This window comes from Carassius gibelio, chromosome A15, assembly GCF_023724105.1.
Source record: "Carassius gibelio isolate Cgi1373 ecotype wild population from Czech Republic chromosome A15, carGib1.2-hapl.c, whole genome shotgun sequence".
In the NCBI taxonomy this organism is placed as follows: Eukaryota; Metazoa; Chordata; class Actinopteri; order Cypriniformes; family Cyprinidae; genus Carassius; species Carassius gibelio.
The window spans coordinates 26,068,343-26,089,267 of NC_068385.1; the positions used below are offsets into that span (position 1 = coordinate 26,068,343).

The window sequence follows — 20,925 nt, forward strand, 5'->3', positions numbered from 1 at the left end:
TGCTGGGGTTATGGGAAACCGAGTCTGGGTTAGAGTAGCAAGAGTCAGGGGTAGATATCCAAGATATATATATATATGTGTGTGTGTGTGTGTGTGTATATATATATATATATATATATATATATATATATATATATATATATATATATATATATATATATATATATATATATATATATGTATGTGTGTGTGTGTGTGTGTGTGTGTGTGTGTGTGTATATATAGGTATATGTATATATGTGTGTGTATATATATATATATATATATATATATATATATATATATATATATATGTGTGTGTGGTGGGTCGTTATCGGCGTTAACATGCTATGTTAAAAGGATAAAATATTGTCTTGCTGACTGTTAAAATAAATAAAGTGGGTGTTTTCCAGGTCAAAAGGCCTATGCTACTGAGCAAGATAGGACTAGATAAAGTATCCAGTTATATAGTGGAACTCAGTATACAAAACAAAGAAATAATTGAATAAGCAAATTGTTGAGAATAAAACTGAAATGAATTTAAAAATAGTAAGGATTCCGATAACGGAGTAAAAACAAATTATTTGTTATATTATAAAAAAAATGGGTATTCACCCTTTTCTCATTGTAAAGACAGCACTGGAATTGTGAAAGCTCAAAAAGGGGCCAAGACAGCCCTCAGCCCACATTACATTTCCACAGGTCACACCAAGAAGGACGACTAGCAAGATGAACAAATTAGCATGCTTGATATCACTCACAAAAAGCTCTGAAGTTTTCCATTTACAGGTGACAGCAGTTCTAGTAAGGCCAAGGAATGCTTTGTTCCATCAAAGAGAACCAGTGAGGATGCAGTTATGAGCTCAAGGGAGAGCCTTGCATTAATCAGCAAAATGGTTACAGAGTGTCACCTGAGTTCACATCTCTAACCTTAAAAGACGCCAACCAGCTTTGACAACTCCACACAGCATGAAGTGAGGGATGAAGGGCGTGCTAGTAATGACCCACCCTTGCCAACAATGGAAAGACCATTGCAACGACTCGCAAAGAGTCTCCCTGGTGAAGATGGAATGAGAGAGTGATGAGACTGCTAACGAGATCAAAATACTTGGTAGCAGATGTGAGCCAACAAATGGAAAGGAAAAAGTGGAAAGATAATGTCAAGTAATGGAAGATCAAGAATTTGAAGGTTATGAGAAGGGGAATATGGATGTAGGAAGATTTGAAGGGAGAATATAATGAAAAGAGCAAAATAGAAAAGCTCTAGATTACTTGTAAACTGAAGAAGGAAAAGTATGTGTTATGTTTTGGGGGATAATGCTGTATTTATACAAATAAAACTGCTCCAGAAGGAGCATTTAATGAAGTAATTATCAAATTGAAAAGGCTAAAAATGGTAGATAAAGCAAATGCCGGAAGAGACCAACAGATTTGGGATTGGATTGATGTGAAATTTGGAGCATGAGGAGCATGGTTTGCTAAACTGGGAATGTTTTTAGGAATTGCATTATTGACAGGAGATTTACTATTTTACTGTATACTTCCTATGTCACTAGTCAAAGCCACGGCTAAGCATGGCAGACGAAAATACACTACATAGGGCAGCATTTTTACTGCACTGTTCCTGTTTTGCATCACATTTATTTATTTATTTCTATGCTGTCCTCTCTGTTGATATTGCATAATGCATTTTTATAGATGTTTTTATCTGTATGGTAAACATGAGTTTGTTTTGTAAGAAATCAACTTCAGCAAGGAACCGCATCCCCACTACAAATGCCTTGCCATAACTAGCCAACTCATTTAATATAAGTTCATAATTTTATTAGTACAGTATGTGTATCTGTTCCCTCATTATATATCATATTACCATTGAGCAAATTATTCCTGTATGTAAAGCAATGACTGAGGCAAAGTCAAAATACAAGGAACTCATTAGTAACTAATAAAATATAATTCTGCAGGAATTACTGAGAGCCTGAAACGGTATTCCAAAGTGAAACTATAGTGTACCCATTTTCACAAACATTTAAGAAGCAAAAGTTAAACATTTAAAGCTATTCAAGGGTAGTCATCCGGTCTCTGTTATCCCGTTTTTACGGTAATGATGCTGGTTGTCATTTTGGGAGCTGAGCTCATGATCAATGGGGGAACCATGAACCTCAGACTCCAAATCACAATGAATGTTAATTCATGATTCATTTGTCAACTCACTTATTCAATGATTTGGTCAAAATGAACAGGAATATCGTTAGACCTTAAATGTTGCAAAATAAATCAAATCAAAATAAATAATAAATATCAGTCATGACTGTCAGTTATTTGTGAACTAAATCTGCTGAAAAAAAAAAAAAACAATATTGGAACCGTAGAGACTTCATTAAAGAATTTGCTGATCTTCTATCTGAGTTAGTGCTAGTTGCAGATAAATTCTTAATTGTTGGTGATTTTAATAGCCATGATGATAATGATAAAAATGCAATGGGATCAGCATTTAGAAATGATAAGCTCTGTTGGGGTTATAGGACAATTGTCAGGTCCTACTCATTGTCAAAATCATACTCTAGATTTAATACTGTCACATGAAATTGATGTTAAGAGTGTGACATTTTTCAGCAAAGCGATGACATCTCAGATCATTATCTAATATTGTGGTAACTCCATGTAGCAAAAACTGTAAATTCTATTCCTTGTTACAAGTATGGTAGAACCATCACTTCTACCACAAAAGACTGCTATGGACAGTCTTTTTTCTATTATTTTAGAAACAGTTGCTCATTTACGCTTAAGGGAGATTAATGAAAACAGTTTGACACCGTGGTATAATGAGCACACTCACACCCTAAAGAGAGCATCCAGGAAAAGGGAGAGCAGCTGGAGAAAAATCGAAATTAGAGGTATTTTATGTTGCATGGTGGGAAAGTAACCTATCCTTTAGAAAAGCTTTTAAAACTGCTAGATCTGATTACATTTAATCTATTAAACAAACATAACCCCAGGTATTTATTCAATACAGTGGCTCAATTAAAAAAATAAATAAAGCACCTACAAGCATTAACTTTTCCCTTCAGCACAGCAGTAATGATGTTATGAACTACTTTAATTCCAAAATAAATACTATTAGAGATACATTTGTAACCATGCAGCTGCAGCTACAGTATCACATAAGACAGTGCACTATACTGCCCTACAAAGCCAAAAGATCTTAACTTGCTAGAGTGTCAAACTGAGAAGTTACCTTTCTCTCTTTCTTTATTACACACAATGGTAGTGCCTTAAGCATATCAGACTGATCTGCAAAGAGACCTGGATAGAGGCTAGGGCCTTTCTCCTGAGACATCTGTGGATGAACCTGGCAGACATCGGGAAGAAAGAAGTCTTTCTTCTCGATGCTCAGGTTTCGCTTTCTGAACTTTTCGCTATTTCCATTGAGATGGTGATCAAGAAGTTCTGGCACACGAAGGTGCGCTCCCCTGCTTTCAGATCCTTAATTCCACGAAGGTCCAGGTCTGAGCCCAAACAACATAGGGGTCCTGGACTGTCTCGACCTGACGATCAAAGATGGGCACAGAGGGCTAGTGTTGCGACTCGACTGAATGATGTGTTCTCCCGGTGTCTGTTTATAGTCACACCGGTAGTGACGTCAGAGGCTGTTGCTGGCCAAAACGTTAGTGTTTTTTCAATGTATGGTTCAGACACGGGTCACGACAAGGTGTTCCCTTTAGCGCCCCCTAGAGGATGCAATGTCTTGTTCCCTACTCAGGGAACCATGGTTACATTCGTAACCTAAGACATTTTGTACTTGTCCAGTCAATTAAATTATAGGCAGGACACTGAAAAATTAACAATTATATATTTTAGTAGTGAAAATGATCCACTTTAAAAACTGTGTGCTCAAACTTGATTTTTACCCCTATTTTGAAGTTAATGTACTCTGCCTTTGAATTGTCTGCAAAACGTGACATCAAAGCAAAATGCAATAACTTCCACATTATCAATATTTGGTTGCTGGTCAACATTTATCGTCAACATGAAAAACCTTTCTTTGAATTAATTCACATATACTTTAGGGCATTGTGTATTTGGTTTCTGTTCTTGTACATTGTCTCTTGTGTATTGTATATGTTTTATGCATGTTTATGATGGATCACTAGTTTATTTTACATCATCTATATGATGTTCGGTATCTCTAAGTTTGTATTTTCATGATCTAAATGAGAGTGTATATTATATGTTAATACCTATGCAACACAATCGTTTTATAATAATCTTTAAGACTCTTCTATTGACTCTTTCTACTAGACAAAGGTTACAGACTTACAATATTCATCAAAGTGAGTATGTGTGAGTGCATCCTTTATAGTCCTCCTGATTGCAAACAGATTGCGTCTGATAGTGAGTTCCTATGCTGGGGTTATGGGAAACCGAGTCTGGGTTAGAGTAGCAAGAGTCAGGGGTAGATATCCAAGATATATATATATATGTGTGTGTGTGTGTATATATATATATATATATTTATATATATATATATATATATATATATATATATATATATATGTGTGTATATATATATATATATATATATATATATATATATATATATATATATATATATATATATATGTGTGTGTGTGTGTGTGTGTGTGTGTATATATAGGTATATGTATATATGTGTATATATATATATATATATATATATATATATATATATATATATATATATATATATATATATATATATATATATATATATATATATATATATATGTGTGTGTGTGTGTGGTGGGTCGTTATCGGCGTTAACATGCTATGTTAAAAGGATAAAATATTGTCTTGCTGACTGTTAAAATAAATAAAGTGGGTGTTTTCCAGGTCAAAAGGCCTATGCTACTGAGCAAGATAGGACTAGATAAAGTATCCAGTTATATAGTGGAACTCAGTATACAAAACAAAGAAATAATTGAATAAGCAAATTGTTGAGAATAAAACTGAAATGAATTTAAAAATAGTAAGGATTCCGATAACGGAGTAAAAACAAATTATTTGTTATATTATAAAAAAAATGGGTATTCACCCTTTTCTCATTGTAAAGACAGCACTGGAATTGTGAAAGCTCAAAAAGGGGCCAAGACAGCCCTCAGCCCACATTACATTTCCACAGGTCACACCAAGAAGGACGACTAGCAAGATGAACAAATTAGCATGCTTGATATCACTCACAAAAAGCTCTGAAGTTTTCCATTTACAGGTGACAGCAGTTCTAGTAAGGCCAAGGAATGCTTTGTTCCATCAAAGAGAACCAGTGAGGATGCAGTTATGAGCTCAAGGGAGAGCCTTGCATTAATCAGCAAAATGGTTACAGAGTGTCACCTGAGTTCACATCTCTAACCTTAAAAGACGCCAACCAGCTTTGACAACTCCACACAGCATGAAGTGAGGGATGAAGGGTGTGCTAGTAACGACCCACCCTTGCCAACAATGGAAAGACCATTGCAACGACTCGCAAAGAGTCTCCCTGGTGAAGATGGAATGAGAGAGTGATGAGACTGCTAACGAGATCAAAATACTTGGTAGCAGATGTGAGCCAACAAATGGAAAGGAAAAAGTGGAAAGATAATGTCAAGTAATGGAAGATCAAGAATTTGAAGGTTATGAGAAGGGGAATATGGATGTAGGAAGATTTGAAGGGAGAATATAATGAAAAGAGCAAAATAGAAAAGCTCTAGATTACTTGTAAACTGAAGAAGGAAAAGTATGTGTTATGTTTTGGGGGATAATGCTGTATTTATACAAATAAAACTGCTCCAGAAGGAGCATTTAATGAAGTAATTATCAAATTGAAAAGGCTAAAAATGGTAGATAAAGCAAATGCCGGAAGAGACCAACAGATTTGGGATTGGATTGATGTGAAATTTGGAGCATGAGGAGCATGGTTTGCTAAACTGGGAATGTTTTTAGGAATTGCATTATTGACAGGAGATTTACTATTTTACTGTATACTTCCTATGTCACTAGTCAAAGCCACGGCTAAGCATGGCAGACGAAAATACACTACATAGGGCAGCATTTTTACTGCACTGTTCCTGTTTTGCATCACATTTATTTATTTATTTCTATGCTGTCCTCTCTGTTGATATTGCATAATGCATTTTTATAGATGTTTTTATCTGTATGGTAAACATGAGTTTGTTTTGTAAGAAATCAACTTCAGCAAGGAACCGCATCCCCACTACAAATGCCTTGCCATAACTAGCCAACTCATTTAATATAAGTTCATAATTTTATTAGTACAGTATGTGTATCTGTTCCCTCATTATATATCATATTACCATTGAGCAAATTATTCCTGTATGTAAAGCAATGACTGAGGCAAAGTCAAAATACAAGGAACTCATTAGTAACTAATAAAATATAATTCTGCAGGAATTACTGAGAGCCTGAAACGGTATTCCAAAGTGAAACTATAGTGTACCCATTTTCACAAACATTTAAGAAGCAAAAGTTAAACATTTAAAGCTATTCAAGGGTAGTCATCCGGTCTCTGTTATCCCGTTTTTACGGTAATGATGCTGGTTGTCATTTTGGGAGCTGAGCTCATGATCAATGGGGGAACCATGAACCTCAGACTCCAAATCACAATGAATGTTAATTCATGATTCATTTGTCAACTCACTTATTCAATGATTTGGTCAAAATGAACAGGAATATCGTTAGACCTTAAATGTTGCAAAATAAATCAAATCAAAATAAATAATAAATATCAGTCATGACTGTCAGTTATTTGTGAACTAAATCTGCTGAAAAAAAAAAAAAAACAATATTGGAACCGTAGAGACTTCATTAAAGAATTTGCTGATCTTCTATCTGAGTTAGTGCTAGTTGCAGATAAATTCTTAATTGTTGGTGATTTTAATAGCCATGATGATAATGATAAAAATGCAATGGGATCAGCATTTAGAAATGATAAGCTCTGTTGGGGTTATAGGACAATTGTCAGGTCCTACTCATTGTCAAAATCATACTCTAGATTTAATACTGTCACATGAAATTGATGTTAAGAGTGTGACATTTTTCAGCAAAGCGATGACATCACAGATCATTATCTAATATTGTGGTAACTCCATGTAGCAAAAACTGTAAATTCTATTCCTTGTTACAAGTATGGTAGAACCATCACTTCTACCACAAAAGACTGCTATGGACAGTCTTTTTTCTATTATTTTAGAAACAGTTGCTCATTTACGCTTAAGGGAGATTAATGAAAACAGTTTGACACCGTGGTATAATGAGCACACTCACACCCTAAAGAGAGCATCCAGGAAAAGGGAGAGCAGCCGGAGAAAAATCGAAATTAGAGGTATTTTATGTTGCATGGTTGGAAAGTAACCTATCCTTTAGAAAAGCTTTCAAAACTGCTAGATCTGATTACATTTAATCTATTAAACAAACATAACCCCAGGTATTTATTCAATACAGTGGCTCAATTAAAAAAATAAATAAAGCACCTACAAGCATTAACTTTTCCCTTCAGCACAGCAGTAATGATGTTATGAACTACTTTAATTCCAAAATAAATACTATTAGAGATACATTTGTAACCATGCAGCTGCAGCTACAGTATCACATAAGACAGTGCACTATACTGCCCTACAAAGCCAAAAGATCTTAACTTGCTAGAGTGTCAAACTGAGAAGTTACCTTTCTCTCTTTCTTTATTACACACAATGGTAGTGCCTTAAGCATATCAGACTGATCTGCAAAGAGACCTGGATAGAGGCTAGGGCCTTTCTCCTGAGACATCTGTGGATGAACCTGGCAGACATCGGGAAGAAAGAAGTCTTTCTTCTCGATGCTCAGGTTTCGCTTTCTGAACTTTTCGCTATTTCCATTGAGATGGTGATCAAGAAGTTCTGGCACACGAAGGTGCGCTCCCCTGCTTTCAGATCCTTAATTCCACGAAGGTCCAGGTCTGAGCCCAAACAACATAGGGGTCCTGGACTGTCTCGACCTGACGATCAAAGATGGGCACAGAGGGCTAGTGTTGCGACTCGACTGAATGATGTGTTCTCCCGGTCTCTGTTTATAGTCACACCGGTAGTGACGTCAGAGGCTGTTGCTGGCCAAAACGTTAGTGTTTTTTCAATGTATGGTTCAGACACGGGTCACGACAAGGTGTTCCCTTTAGCGCCCCCTAGAGGATGCAATGTCTTGTTCCCTACTCAGGGAACCATGGTTACATTCGTAACCTAAGACATTTTGTACTTGTCCAGTCAATTAAATTATAGGCAGGACACTGAAAAATTAACAATTATATATTTTAGTAGTGAAAATGATCCACTTTAAAAACTGTGTGCTCAAACTTGATTTTTACCCCTATTTTGAAGTTAATGTACTCTGCCTTTGAATTGTCTGCAAAACGTGACATCAAAGCAAAATGCAATAACTTCCACATTATCAGTATTTGGTTGCTGGTCAACATTTATCGTCAACATGAAAAACCTTTCTTTGAATTAATTCACATATACTTTAGGGCATTGTGTATTCGGTTTCTGTTCTTGTATATTGTCTCTTGTGTATTGTATATGTTTTATGCATGTTTATGATGGATCACTAGTTTATTTTACATCATCTATATGATGTTCGGTATCTCTAAGTTTGTATTTTCATGATCTAAATGAGAGTGTATATTATATGTTAATACCTATGCAACACAATCGTTTTATAAGAATCTTTAAGACTCTTCTATTGACTCTTTCTACTAGACAAAGGTTACAGACTTACAATATTCATCAAAGTGAGTATGTGTGAGTGCATCCTTTATAGTCCTCCTGATTGCAAACAGATTGCGTCTGATAGTGAGTTCCTATGCTGGGGTTATGGGAAACTGAGTCTGGGTTAGAGTAGCAAGAGTCAGGGGTAGATATCCAAGAGCAAGAGATCATGACAGGCAGAGCTAAGGATCAACAAAATGGAGGTGAAGACCACCAAGGTGAGCAGACGGAGTTGAAAACCCCAAAAGAGGAGCGGATGACCAGGGTGGAGTCCAAACCGTAGCCATGGAGGCCCATGGTGGAGTCGATGGAGGGTGCTGTTTCCACCAGGGGCCTGACTAATAGAGATAAAGCTGATGGAAGAAGAGCCCATGGCATAAATGTAGAGCCGCACAGCCAAATTGACACTGAGGATCGAGAGGTCCATGGCGGAGCTGACGGATCAGGCAACTGAGGGACAGGCAAGGATCAGAAAGATCGGGGTGGAGCCGTAGCAACAGAGGACCACAGTGGAGCCGAGGGGAGGGAGGAGACCAACAGAGCCAGAAGGATGAAGGGACGAGGTGAAGCCTATAGTGAAGTATAGTTCGGAAGCCTAGACAGGTGAATGACTGACCAAGGCGGAGCCATAGGGATGACTGAGCCCAGCAGAACTGGTGGAGATGAGGGAGCCAGGAGCCAAGCTGGAGCTGAGTTGAAGGGCAAAGGTGGAGTCCTGGTCTTGGAGGCTGGAGGCAGAAACCGTGGAGCCTCCAACATTGAGCTCTAGACTGGAAGTTCCATGGCAAATCCACACATCTACCTCACACAAAGGATGAACTAGGGACAGATAGGAAGCAGCGAAAGTGATGCAGAGGAAGAGAGGTAGCTGAGGAGAAGAGGTGGGAGGGAATTCAGGATAGGCAGAAAGTTCATAAAGGTCCTCCTTGGCCATAACAGGACATACAGAGACTTGAATGAATGGCTTCCTTGGCCATTGATGGACAGAAAGAGAGTTCATAAACAATCCCCTTGACTGTGGTAGGATAGACAGGTAGTTCATAAGTGGGCATCACTGCCTTGAGAGGAGCCAAATCGGATGTATCCCATTTCCCCCACCCTTCTCTCCTCAAGAAGAGCTGGAGCGGAAACATGGACAGGAGCAGGTTCTGGAGCAGATTCAAGGAATGGAGTTGACTCAGGAGGATTAACAGAGCAGTGAGTATCCCAAACAATCATGATGGCAACCACCATTACAGGGAGCACTGAGCCTAGGGAAACAGTCTCAGTGATGACCAGTACTGAGGCCCATGTGATGCCTGCTGCTCAATAGTGGGTCGGTCAGACTATAAGCAATCTTGTGAAGAAACTCAGAGCTGGCAATCTTGACAGGATGAGAATTTAGAATGAGGGTTACTTCAGGAGTGCTGCATTCTTCCTCCATGACTCCCACAGTAAATTGAGAACCACTAAATTACAATGCAATATCAATATACTGTCAAACTCACGCACAAAGATGCTGGATCTGGGTATGGCTGAATGTTCTGTTACACAGGAGGCCTGACGAAAGAATTGAAGATCCATTTGCAGGCTTTATTTTAAAAGTCAAAACAGACAAAGTCAAACACCAGCAAACAGGTATAATCCAGGACAGACAAAATAATAATTCTATAAACAGGTAATGGTCAGGGCAGGCTGCAAACAATTAAAAACGAGGTAAACAATTCAAGGTCAAAAACACAAAGGTAAGGCAGAGAAAGGAAACACAGGAACTAAGAAACAGGTTACAGGGTAAGAATATTCAGCAAAGAGTGTTTGTGAGTGCATCTTTTATAGTCCTCCTGATTGGAAACAGGTGGATTCCAATAATGAGTTGGTGATAAAGTGACTAACCAAATTCTCCAGTTCCTTCTTTAGTGTCCTAGACAGCTTTGGGTGGACATCCAGATTAGAGTTAGGCTGGTTTTGGGGCGAAAACAGCAAGCTTCTCGGGGTGCACCATCCACTTTTTAAGGATGTTTATGTGGTAGATCTGCTCCGCCCTGCTTCGTCCTGGACTTTTCTGCTATTCCCAATTTAAAGGAATAATTCGCCCAAAACAGGCCATAAAATAAGTTTGCTTCTACATCTGAACAGATGAGAGTTATAAACTTTACAGGAAGCAAAGCAGTATCTGCTTCATACCGATGCAGTTATTTTTCCATTAATTAATAAATTCAAACACATGTAAATAATGGTCTTCATTCTAATGTACATTTCATTAAATATTTAAAAAGAGGAAGCAGATTGTTGGAGCTGCTGATCTGAGACTGATGACTGTGAAACATTACAGTGGCTTATGTTTGTATAACTACAACAACAAACTCCATCAATGCATACAGTTTTATTTATTATTATTTCAATATATATGTTTAACTAGGCATAATATGGAAATCCAAATAACAAATGAACGAAACAGTGTTTCTAATCACTACAATGCTAATTTAATACAGAAAGGTTTTACTGATTTGTATTTAAAAATCAGTTGATTGAGAATAAATGTTTTTTTTTTTTTAAAATGCTACATAGCGGCAACATTAGACATGCACTTGAAAAAGATGGTCAGAAACCAAGAAATTTTGTCTGAACTAAATAATTGTTTTAAGAAATGTTTTTAAAAGTTATTGCATGTTTTCATTCAAAGTATGCATATAGGCTTGATTGTATGTTTATTTGAGTTGCTGTTGTCATGTGTTGCTTTAGACAGCAAGATTCCTGCGTCTCACTGCCCATGTGGTTACAGCTACAATAAAGCATATAACCATAATTACCACACACAGAGAGATGATAAGAACTGTTTTTTTTGATATTCCTGGGGGTTTTGGATCAGGCAGGATCTTTGAAGCTTGAGCAATGTTGGAGGTTTCAGATTTTGCATTTTGTTTGTCCTCCGACTGAACCGCAAAGAAGATTGTGGTCCCATTTTGGATTGGGAAACTGAGATTGAATGAATGTTGTTCAACTGATCCAGCCTCGTGAGGAGAGACGGCAGCTGTGTTCACTACATGACCATTGCTGAAGTTCTTTCGAAGCATATCAAGGTCAAAGCTCCACCTGATCTCATAGGATTTAGCTTGAAGGAAAAGAAACATACCATCTATTATCCTCCTGAGACTAGAGGAGCCCACTTTCATCAAAATACATGACTTGTGAAGACAACCAAAAGTGTAAATTCAACAAAATAAAGTATAATTTTTAAGAGTCTCTACAAATTCTATATTTAATACCACTTTTACATAATAATGCCACAACATACACTGAATAGGGTTGTCACATATTGTCTTCTTGTTAACATATGTAGCACTGTTAAATAATCATCAATGTTATAGTTACGTTTCTAAAAGTGATTGAGAAATGTTAGGTGACATTAGTAACTGGTTAAAATCACTTAATCTATTTAATTTATATTTTCTACACATGCAAGACAATTAAAGATACATTATTTCATGACGTAACTTTAAAACAACTTCTATTTTGTCAGTGAAGTAAAAATCTTGTATTTTAAATACGGTTATAGTAAGTGTATGCTTTACCTGTGCCTTGGTCGAGGTCCTCTCCAGGTGCCGTCCAGCTGAGAAGCACAGTGTCCTCCTGGATCTCAGCACTCAGATCTGTGATTCTGTTGGGAGGGAAGTTTGGTGGAGTTGTGCCTGAAAGTTTCACCACAAAACTCTCTCCGGTGGAAGTTCTGGTGAAGTTTCCCACCTCAAGAGGTTCCTCAGAAACTGGGGGCTTTGGAGGGTTCAGCTGCACTACACCTGAAATTAGAGGAACAATTTGAGTACATCTCAAATGAATGAAAACTTCTGAGAACCACTTTTTTGACTATTGTCTGAATTGTTTTCTCCGAAAAAGTTTTATAGCTAATTATATTGCCATTTATAGAACATTTATGAGTGAGTAACTGAATCATTTATTCAAATGATTTGTTCAACACAATGATTCATTCAAATAATTTCCATTTTTAGATGTGATTACGTTTTAATGAATTTTAAAACAGATCAATATTGATCTCAGGATTTACCGTTTACCACATATCCAGGTACATATGGGGCACCACTATTTTTTTGGACAGCAAATCTGTTTTTTCCACCTTGATTCTTCACTCTTACTTTCAAGCTGCTTCTCCCACCTACAATCTTTGTGAAATATCTGGAATAGATTCCATCACCCTGAAAAGCATCAGCTCCTGTAAAAGATGTATCTCTGATTTATGTGGGCACAATCTGAAGATGTACCTTACTGTTTGTTTATTTATATTTTAAGTTGAGTGCACACTTATGGGTAATTTACCTGCTCCATTGTCCAGCAGTTGTAATGTATGCACGGACCCAGTTTCTGACTCCAGTGTAGCCCACACTTCAGCATTTATTACAGGCCTGTAATTCTGACTAACCTCAGCAAACACTGTCATGGGTTTAGAGCCGTCATTGAACTGCTGGTTCATGTGGGTTTTTACAATAATAGGAGGAACATCAGCACGTGCCGCTTGACTCGTTACTGTTATAGTGAAAGCCTGATTTGAGGTGGTTTGGACACTGTACTTCCAGTCCCCAGACTACCAAACACAAGAAAGTAAAAGCAGATCAATAATGGTTTACTGTGAGTGTATAATTTAAGTGTAAGTTACATTTATGGTCTGAACCATGGTATACACTTGATTCAGTGGGTTATAAAGGTTATCATACCTCTGCAGTTTCTGGAATGTTTAAAGTGACTATTTTGAGCGATCCATCATGGCTCATATTTGTCTGAGTGTAGATTGAGCCACTTGGTGATTGTATGTAAACACTAGGAAAACTTTTTTCATAGATTATTACAAAGCTGGTTTTGTTCCCAACAGTCTGATCCACTGATACTGTCCCGTTGAACCAACCAGATGTTCTTGCTCCAACACTCTCGAGCTAAAGTCAGAAGAAAAATAAAATGACGAAATACTCATAATATTGATGACACTCTTATAGTAATGAATCTATTACGTGCAATAATTGAAACCTTGACAAACCTGAATTGGTTCGTTTGTGTAATCACCAGTTGATAATGTTAGCGAGGCAAACGCATCCATTAACTGGTTGGAGATCATGTCATCTCTGGCTATGAAAAAGATTCCCCCTATTTTCAACATGGAACAGTTTTTCATTGGAAAATAAATGAGCAGATAGAAAGTAAGTTATTAATTGTCCATTCGCAAAGACCCGCCCCCTTAGTTACTGTTGCTACATCCAACAAGCCAAGCCACACATCATGTTCTCATGCAGTTAAAGTATATTGCAGAGTAAAGAGGACACTGATGATGTGCCGGCATACAGAACTGGTTACTTGAAACGAAATCAAAGTTTTAGCTTTCAAATGTTGTAATTTCTTAAGAATTCAAACTATTATTACCATTTATTTGGCTCTTTAATGTGCTTTTACAAATCGCTGTAGACCCTCAGTTCAAGTGGAACCAATCATCGGTTCCTCTTTACTTACAGCACCAAATAAACATGAATCAACATCAGAAGCTATGTTGATTCAACCACAGAAAACTGACAATTCACACTATTTTTCAAGGTTAAGTCTGCTGACATTATGAACTCTCTGGTCTGGTTTTGGCAGATTATGCATTATGATTGGTCACATCACCTGTCAATCAAACTCTCAGTGAAGGGTGTATTGTGCTTATGTCACTTACCAGTTTTGTTCGCCATATCTATAAGTGCACTAGCTGCTTCATTACTAAAAGCTATTGTGCTTATAATGGCACCACTTTGTATTGCAGATGGAGCACAACCAGCAATGTTGTCTGTTGCCTGACCGTCTGTCAGAAAAATTATTTCATCTCCTAATACATCCCCATTGTCCTTTTGTAGTTCCTGTTGTATTTGAAGATATATGAAGATATTGTTTTTGAATAGGGATCACTGACATAAGACAAACTATATTCACTTAATACATCACAAACATATAAAACACCTATAACTGCAATTAATATGGCACCTGTAAGCCTCGACTAAGGCCCAAGCACATGTTTGTGTTTCCATTGGCTACTTTTGGTAACGATTGGATGAGAGTCTCTCGTGTGTTTTTACTGTCAATAATAGTCAAGGATCGCAGAGTAGAAGCAGAAGTACTAAAGGTTACAATTCCAACACTGGCTTGATCTTCAATGATGTATCGCAAGAAATGTGTGGCAGCCTGTCGCTGTTGAAGAATTCTAGCGCCCTAGAAAATAGGTGAATAAAAAATTAAAAAACACACATTTGTTTAATCTTGCTACAAGTTATTTTTCATTTCAAAGCATTGGTAACACAAAAGTTTATCACAGAAGCATCTTTGTTTTCAGATGAAGTTAATATCTGTTATAACCTACTTGCATGCTTCCTGAGACATCAAGGATGAGACAAACGACCCGCTGTGCTCTCTGCACAACTTTGAAAGATGGTGGCGGTGGAGGGGACGGCAGTGGTTTCAGAGAACGAAGTGCGTCTTTATCCACAGAATCCTCAAAGATTACAGTCCATGTCGCTTTGTTGCCACATTTATCATTTTGTAGGTTTGGGGCTTCCTTATTGTGCTCATTTTCACGACAAAAAGTGCTCACCTAAAACCGAAATACCCTGCATTATTGCAGATATTTCACCAAACACTCAAGGACAGATCATGGCTCTATGAAAAACTCAACTCTTTTACTGGTTGTTCTCTTGAGATAACATAGCTTGGAATGTCGCGACTGACCAATCAGAATCAAGTGTTCCACAGAGCTGTGTAATAACTCAAAGTAATGCCTAACTTTGCAAATGTGACATATAAAGCAGCTGTTGGAAATTACATTGCATAGATGAAAACAGTCCATGACCTCTTTAGCTCAGGCAGTATATTAACATACTAGTTCTTAAAATAATTGTGTGTAAACATGTAAACTCAGTACTTACAGAACCCAGGCTTGGTAGGAACATTAAGGAGCTGTTTGTGCTCTGATTTCTTTTTGGAAAAAACTTGCACTTATTGGTTGGTAGGGAAGTTTGTGGATCTATACGGCACGGTTGAAGAGATCCTCCAGCAATCTCCTCATAAAACTGACCTTCAATATCTTTGCTACACCTAAAGATAAGCAAGACATCAATAGTAATTCTAATTTCTAATGTAATTTCAGTAATATTCTTTATTTTATATTATCAGTTTATAACCTTGTAGCTTCAATTCGGCCCTTAGAGTGGTAGAATGGCTTTTCTTCACTGTTTTCATCATACACGCCCCATCGAAGATGAGCCCATTCATGCACAAAGACCTTTCCTGCAAACAAACAAGCAAACAAAGCTAATAAATAACAGACTACTGTATTCATAGAACTTTAAACCTCTTGTCATTTCATAATAAATGTATAAATGTTGAAGGAAGATAAGGACATTCACCTCTTAATCCGTAAAGCTGGATGACTGTGTCATTCAGGAGGTATCCTGGTGTGAAATGAATGTATTCTGCCATAGTTCCACATTCTCCATACTGTTTAGTGTAGGGCTCATCACCATATGTTGAATCAGCATTATCAATTCTTATTTTTGCCTGCATTTTACAGAAAAGGTGTCAACAACATCATATACGAATGAAGTGATTGGAAATTAATATTTTACTAAATTAAATCACAAAGTAATGCTCAGTACTTTATCAAATGACTCTGTTCTTGCTTTGGTAACATTCTTGCTGCTCCAGTGTGATGGGACTAGTATTGTAGCTTCTTTGAAATAGACCTTTTTATCCAATGCTTCATAAAGATAAAGCGACCCTTCAGTGACCATGTCCTGTGAGAATGAAAATGAAAAGATAAGTAATTATTAGATACGTAATTATGCTTTACTTCAAATAAAGTGTATACTGTTTATTTCTGTGTGTTTTCAATTTAAATAATTAAATGATTAAAAAAAAGCACGTTTACCTTGATTTTATCAATAAGTCTGTCATCCTGTGGAACTTTTGAACCGATTGCGATTATAATGTCGACATAACCATTTCCATCTAATTTGATTGCAGAGGAGGTGGACGACAGCAACATCCATAGTAAGACAAACACCGATCTTGAGTCCATAGCTGCAAAGTTTAGATGAACAGCAACTCCCAATCTCTTGTTTTAAACAATGTCAAGTCAAAAATTAACTTAAAATGTCCTTTACTGGAATGGACTGAATGATACCAATATAACTGGTTCTTACTGGTAAACACATTATTACAGTGTCACGTTGAAGCATTTTGGAGACAGCTATCAGCAGCTGTTTATTTCACTTCACATGACTGCCATTGCACAGGAAAGCACCTACAGTCCATAAAATAAGGCTCTCATAAGGCCGGCGACACCTGGATGCGTGGCGCAAGCATCTCAGCTGCGTGGCGTGTCTGTTTTTAATTCGGCTCCCACGTTAACAGGTTTGAGCATGCAGACTGCCTGCGTGCGACGCGCGCCTCAGGCGGAAAACGCGTGCATGCTAGAAATAGAACCGACGCCTATTTTTCACGCAACATGCCACGTGTCGGAAGCGTTTCAAGGCAAATTGAGAAAAATGCTAATAACTTTTGCTTACATTAACCTATTGTAATTGGACTGATGTTGATAGATTTCTTGCATCATTCTGAAAACATGGATACTAATTTTGCCATAATTTACTGAACTTCCTGTCCACCATTTTGATTCATGTGGAAAACATACTTTTTTAAAATCCTCTTAGATCGTTGGTCCAATTATCACCAAATTTGGCTCATATCATTTTCAGACCAAGCTGGAAAAAAATTATGGGTTTCGTGTTGATACACGAAATGGTTTTCATTTAGCGCATGAACGAATTTGTTAGAAAGATGCCAAACTGCATCTGAGGGCTGTATCTCTGCAAAGGTTTGTGATATTTACACCAAACTTTGTAAGTGCCATTTTCACCTCAGACTGACCACATCGCATTAATTTGGTAAAAGCGCCACCTATTGGCCAAGAGTAATAAACCATTAATTAACCTCCAATTATGAAATTTCCAAAAATGCTGATAATTTTTGATTGCATTAGACTATTATAATGAAACTGATCTCAAAATATTCCTTGTGTTGTGCCGACAATAGACATACAAATTTTTTTAGCAGGAAATCTGAACTCCCTGTCCGCCATTTTGATTAATGTTAAAATCCTACCTTTTCTAACTCCTCCTCAACTGTTAGTCCGATTTTCATCAAAATCAAGTCAGATTATCTTCAGACTTTGCTGACAAAATGTTAAGCATTTAGTGTTGCTTGACATAACTGTTTTCATACAGCCCCGTTACAAATTTTAGGCACAGTGCAAAAATGATTCTGAGGCTATATCTCTGCAAAGCTTTGACATATTTGCACCAAACTTTGTATGTGTCACTGTCACTTCACACTAACCATACCTCCTCAATTTGGTAACAGCGCCACCTATTGGTCAAGAGTAATAAACCATTCAATAACCAGTAATAAATAAAATTTATTTAAAAAATGCTAATAACGTTTTATTGCACTAGCCTATTGCAATGAAACTGGTCTCAAATTATTCCATGGCTTACGCCGACAACATAGATACCAAATATGCCAGATTAAGATGGACTTCCTGTCCGCCATTTCTATTTATGTTGAAAACCTTTGTTGAAAAAACATTCATACCAAACTTTGTGTGTGCCGTTGTCACCTCACACAGAACACATCAAAATTATTTGATTACAGCGCCACATTTTGGTCAAAAGTGGTAAGCCGTTTAATCATAATAGTGCTTGTATTTATGCTATTTAAATTACAATCATCCTAAAATTGTTCATTGTTGCATTTGATGTGGTACTCTATGACATGCTTAGCTCTTAAATTTGCTGGTGGAAGGCTTGGCCCCATAATTGCTGCTTGCAGCCATATTTTTACATATATTTTTCACGTTTGTGATCCTGGATCATAAAACCAGTCTGGGGCATATTCATAGCAATAGACAAAAATACATTGTATGGGGCAAAATGATTGATTATTATTGATTCTTTCATGCCAAAAATCATTAGGATATTAAGTAAAAATCATGTTCCATGAAAATATTTGGTACTTTTCCCACTGTAAATATAACTTAATTTTGATTCATAAAATGTATTGCTAAGAACTTCATTTGGACAACTTTAAATGTGATTTCCTCAGATTCCAGATTTTCAAATAATTAAATATCTGCCAATTATTGTCCGATCCTAACAAACCAATCAAATTAAATCTTATTTTTTGTAACCTGTGATATTTTTGTGGGGTTCATTGATAAAAAAAAAAAAAAACATAATTTATTGAAAATAGAGATGTTTTCTAACAATATCAAGCTTTACTATCAATGTTTCTATCAATTTAACAAATCCTTGCTTAATAAAAACTAACTTCTTTCAAAAATAAAAAAATAAATACTGACCTCAAGCTTTTTAACGGAAGAATGTTATTACAAAAGTTATATTTTAAATAAATGCTGTTCTTTTAAAACTTTTTATTTATCAAATAATCACAGGTGAAAAAAGTATATAGACATGCAGAGAGTTCTTCAGGGATGGGGCAATGTAAAAAGAAAAAAGAAAAAGAAAAAATACCCTAATGTTGAAATAATAATAATATAAAAAAAGTCTGGATATATGAACAGCAAATCACAATATTATAATTATTTCTGAAGGATCATGTGATGCTAAAGTCTGGAGTAATGATGCAAAAAAAAAAAAAAAATAGCTTTGAAATCACAGGAATAAATTACATTTTAAAATATGTTGAAATAATAAGCAGTTATTTTAAATTGTAAAAATATCTCACAATTGTACTGTTTTTTTTCTGTACTTTGGATCAAATTAATGCAGGCTTGGTGAGCAAAAGAGACTTCTTATAAAAAATAAAATAAAAAAATAAATAAAAAAAATATATAAAAAAAAAAAACATTGCACATCTTAAGGTTCAAAACCTTTTGACGGGTAGTGTATATATGATATATTTAATCCACCAATTTTTAATATTAAAATTATGATTTTTTTTTCAATTGTTTCATTACTTGATGAATCAGCGTTTTTAAAACGATTCTCTTGAATTCATAATTATTTCATTGACAAATATTTTTTTTAAGTCACTTGTCTCCACCTAGTGGCGATGCAATGCTATCGACACAAACATTATTTGAAGCGCAGTTGACATCAGTGTTTATATCTGAACTATTAACTTTACCCCAGTATTTTGAAGATGATTCTTAACGAAACATGGTAAGTTTTTATACAGTCTGTGGTAACTGCTCTCTCTTTGTCAGCAGCAGTACAAATACAGATTTCAATGATCCAGTAAGAATTTGTCAAAGGCAGGGATGGGCAGCATTTCAGATTTAGAATACAAAATACTATTTCATTTTTTTTTATATATTTAATCTCAGTATTTTTATAGTTTCAAACTAGCCTACATAAAATATTTTTTGCTAGTCAACCTCTTTATTAGACTGCTGATTTCCTGTATCAACAAGTATACAAAAATACTAAATACAAAAATACTACAATTAAATCTATTTAAATACAAAAGACATTTGCCTTTTCCCAAAGGTATTTAAATACAAAATACAAAATAGTACTCCGCAAACCAATGTGTGATTCTGCTAGTTAAAACCACACACACACACACACACCAAACACACACACACACACACAAAGAAAACCGAACTTGACAGATGCCTTCTTTAGTGGTGAAGAGGGTAAAACATGTCTTGTACATATTTTCACGTGATCGACCCGGGTTTTTCAAATTTCAAATCACATCCGAAAAGCATTTATTTTCAATGAAAATAAAGAAAATAACAAGTATTGGGTAGGGTTAGGGTAGGTGTAGGGAGGGCTTTATTGTCCCAGTAAGGTGGCATCAATTTAACAATTTGAATTAAAATGTAAATTTACACTCAAGTTATTATTGCATTTTTATAATTTACTACAACACTGAGGTGCAGATAATTGCCACTATTTGCTATTAAGTATAAACAGCAGAAAATCTTATTTTAACATAGTGTAAATAGCATATCACCAAAAAATGCTGCTATTTGCACTTAGTGTAAATAGTATCCATTGATAAGACAATATGCTACTTTCACTTAGTGCAAATAGCCGCTGCCTTTATTAAAAGTAAGCTGCCAAAAAAAACCTTATTTCAGCCA

General features: G+C 36.2%; 1 protein-coding gene across 1 annotated transcript; it reads right to left on the reverse strand.

Annotated features, from left to right (window-relative positions):
- Window positions 1-11,437: 11,437 nt before the first annotated feature.
- LOC128028571 (calcium-activated chloride channel regulator 3A-1-like) lies at window positions 11,438-16,833 on the reverse strand. Its single transcript, XM_052615834.1, has 14 exons — window positions 16,684-16,833; window positions 16,412-16,549; window positions 16,163-16,313; window positions 15,938-16,043; window positions 15,683-15,851; window positions 15,121-15,351; window positions 14,748-14,972; window positions 14,443-14,623; window positions 13,774-13,880; window positions 13,457-13,672; window positions 13,062-13,326; window positions 12,793-12,957; window positions 12,302-12,526; window positions 11,438-11,841 (listed from the first exon to the last, which is right to left on the reverse strand). The coding sequence occupies exons 1-14, from the start codon at window positions 16,831-16,833 to the stop codon at window positions 11,468-11,470; spliced, it is 2,703 nt and encodes a 900-aa protein (XP_052471794.1). The 3' UTR covers window positions 11,438-11,467.
- Between the last annotated feature and the right edge of the window lie 4,092 nt (window positions 16,834-20,925).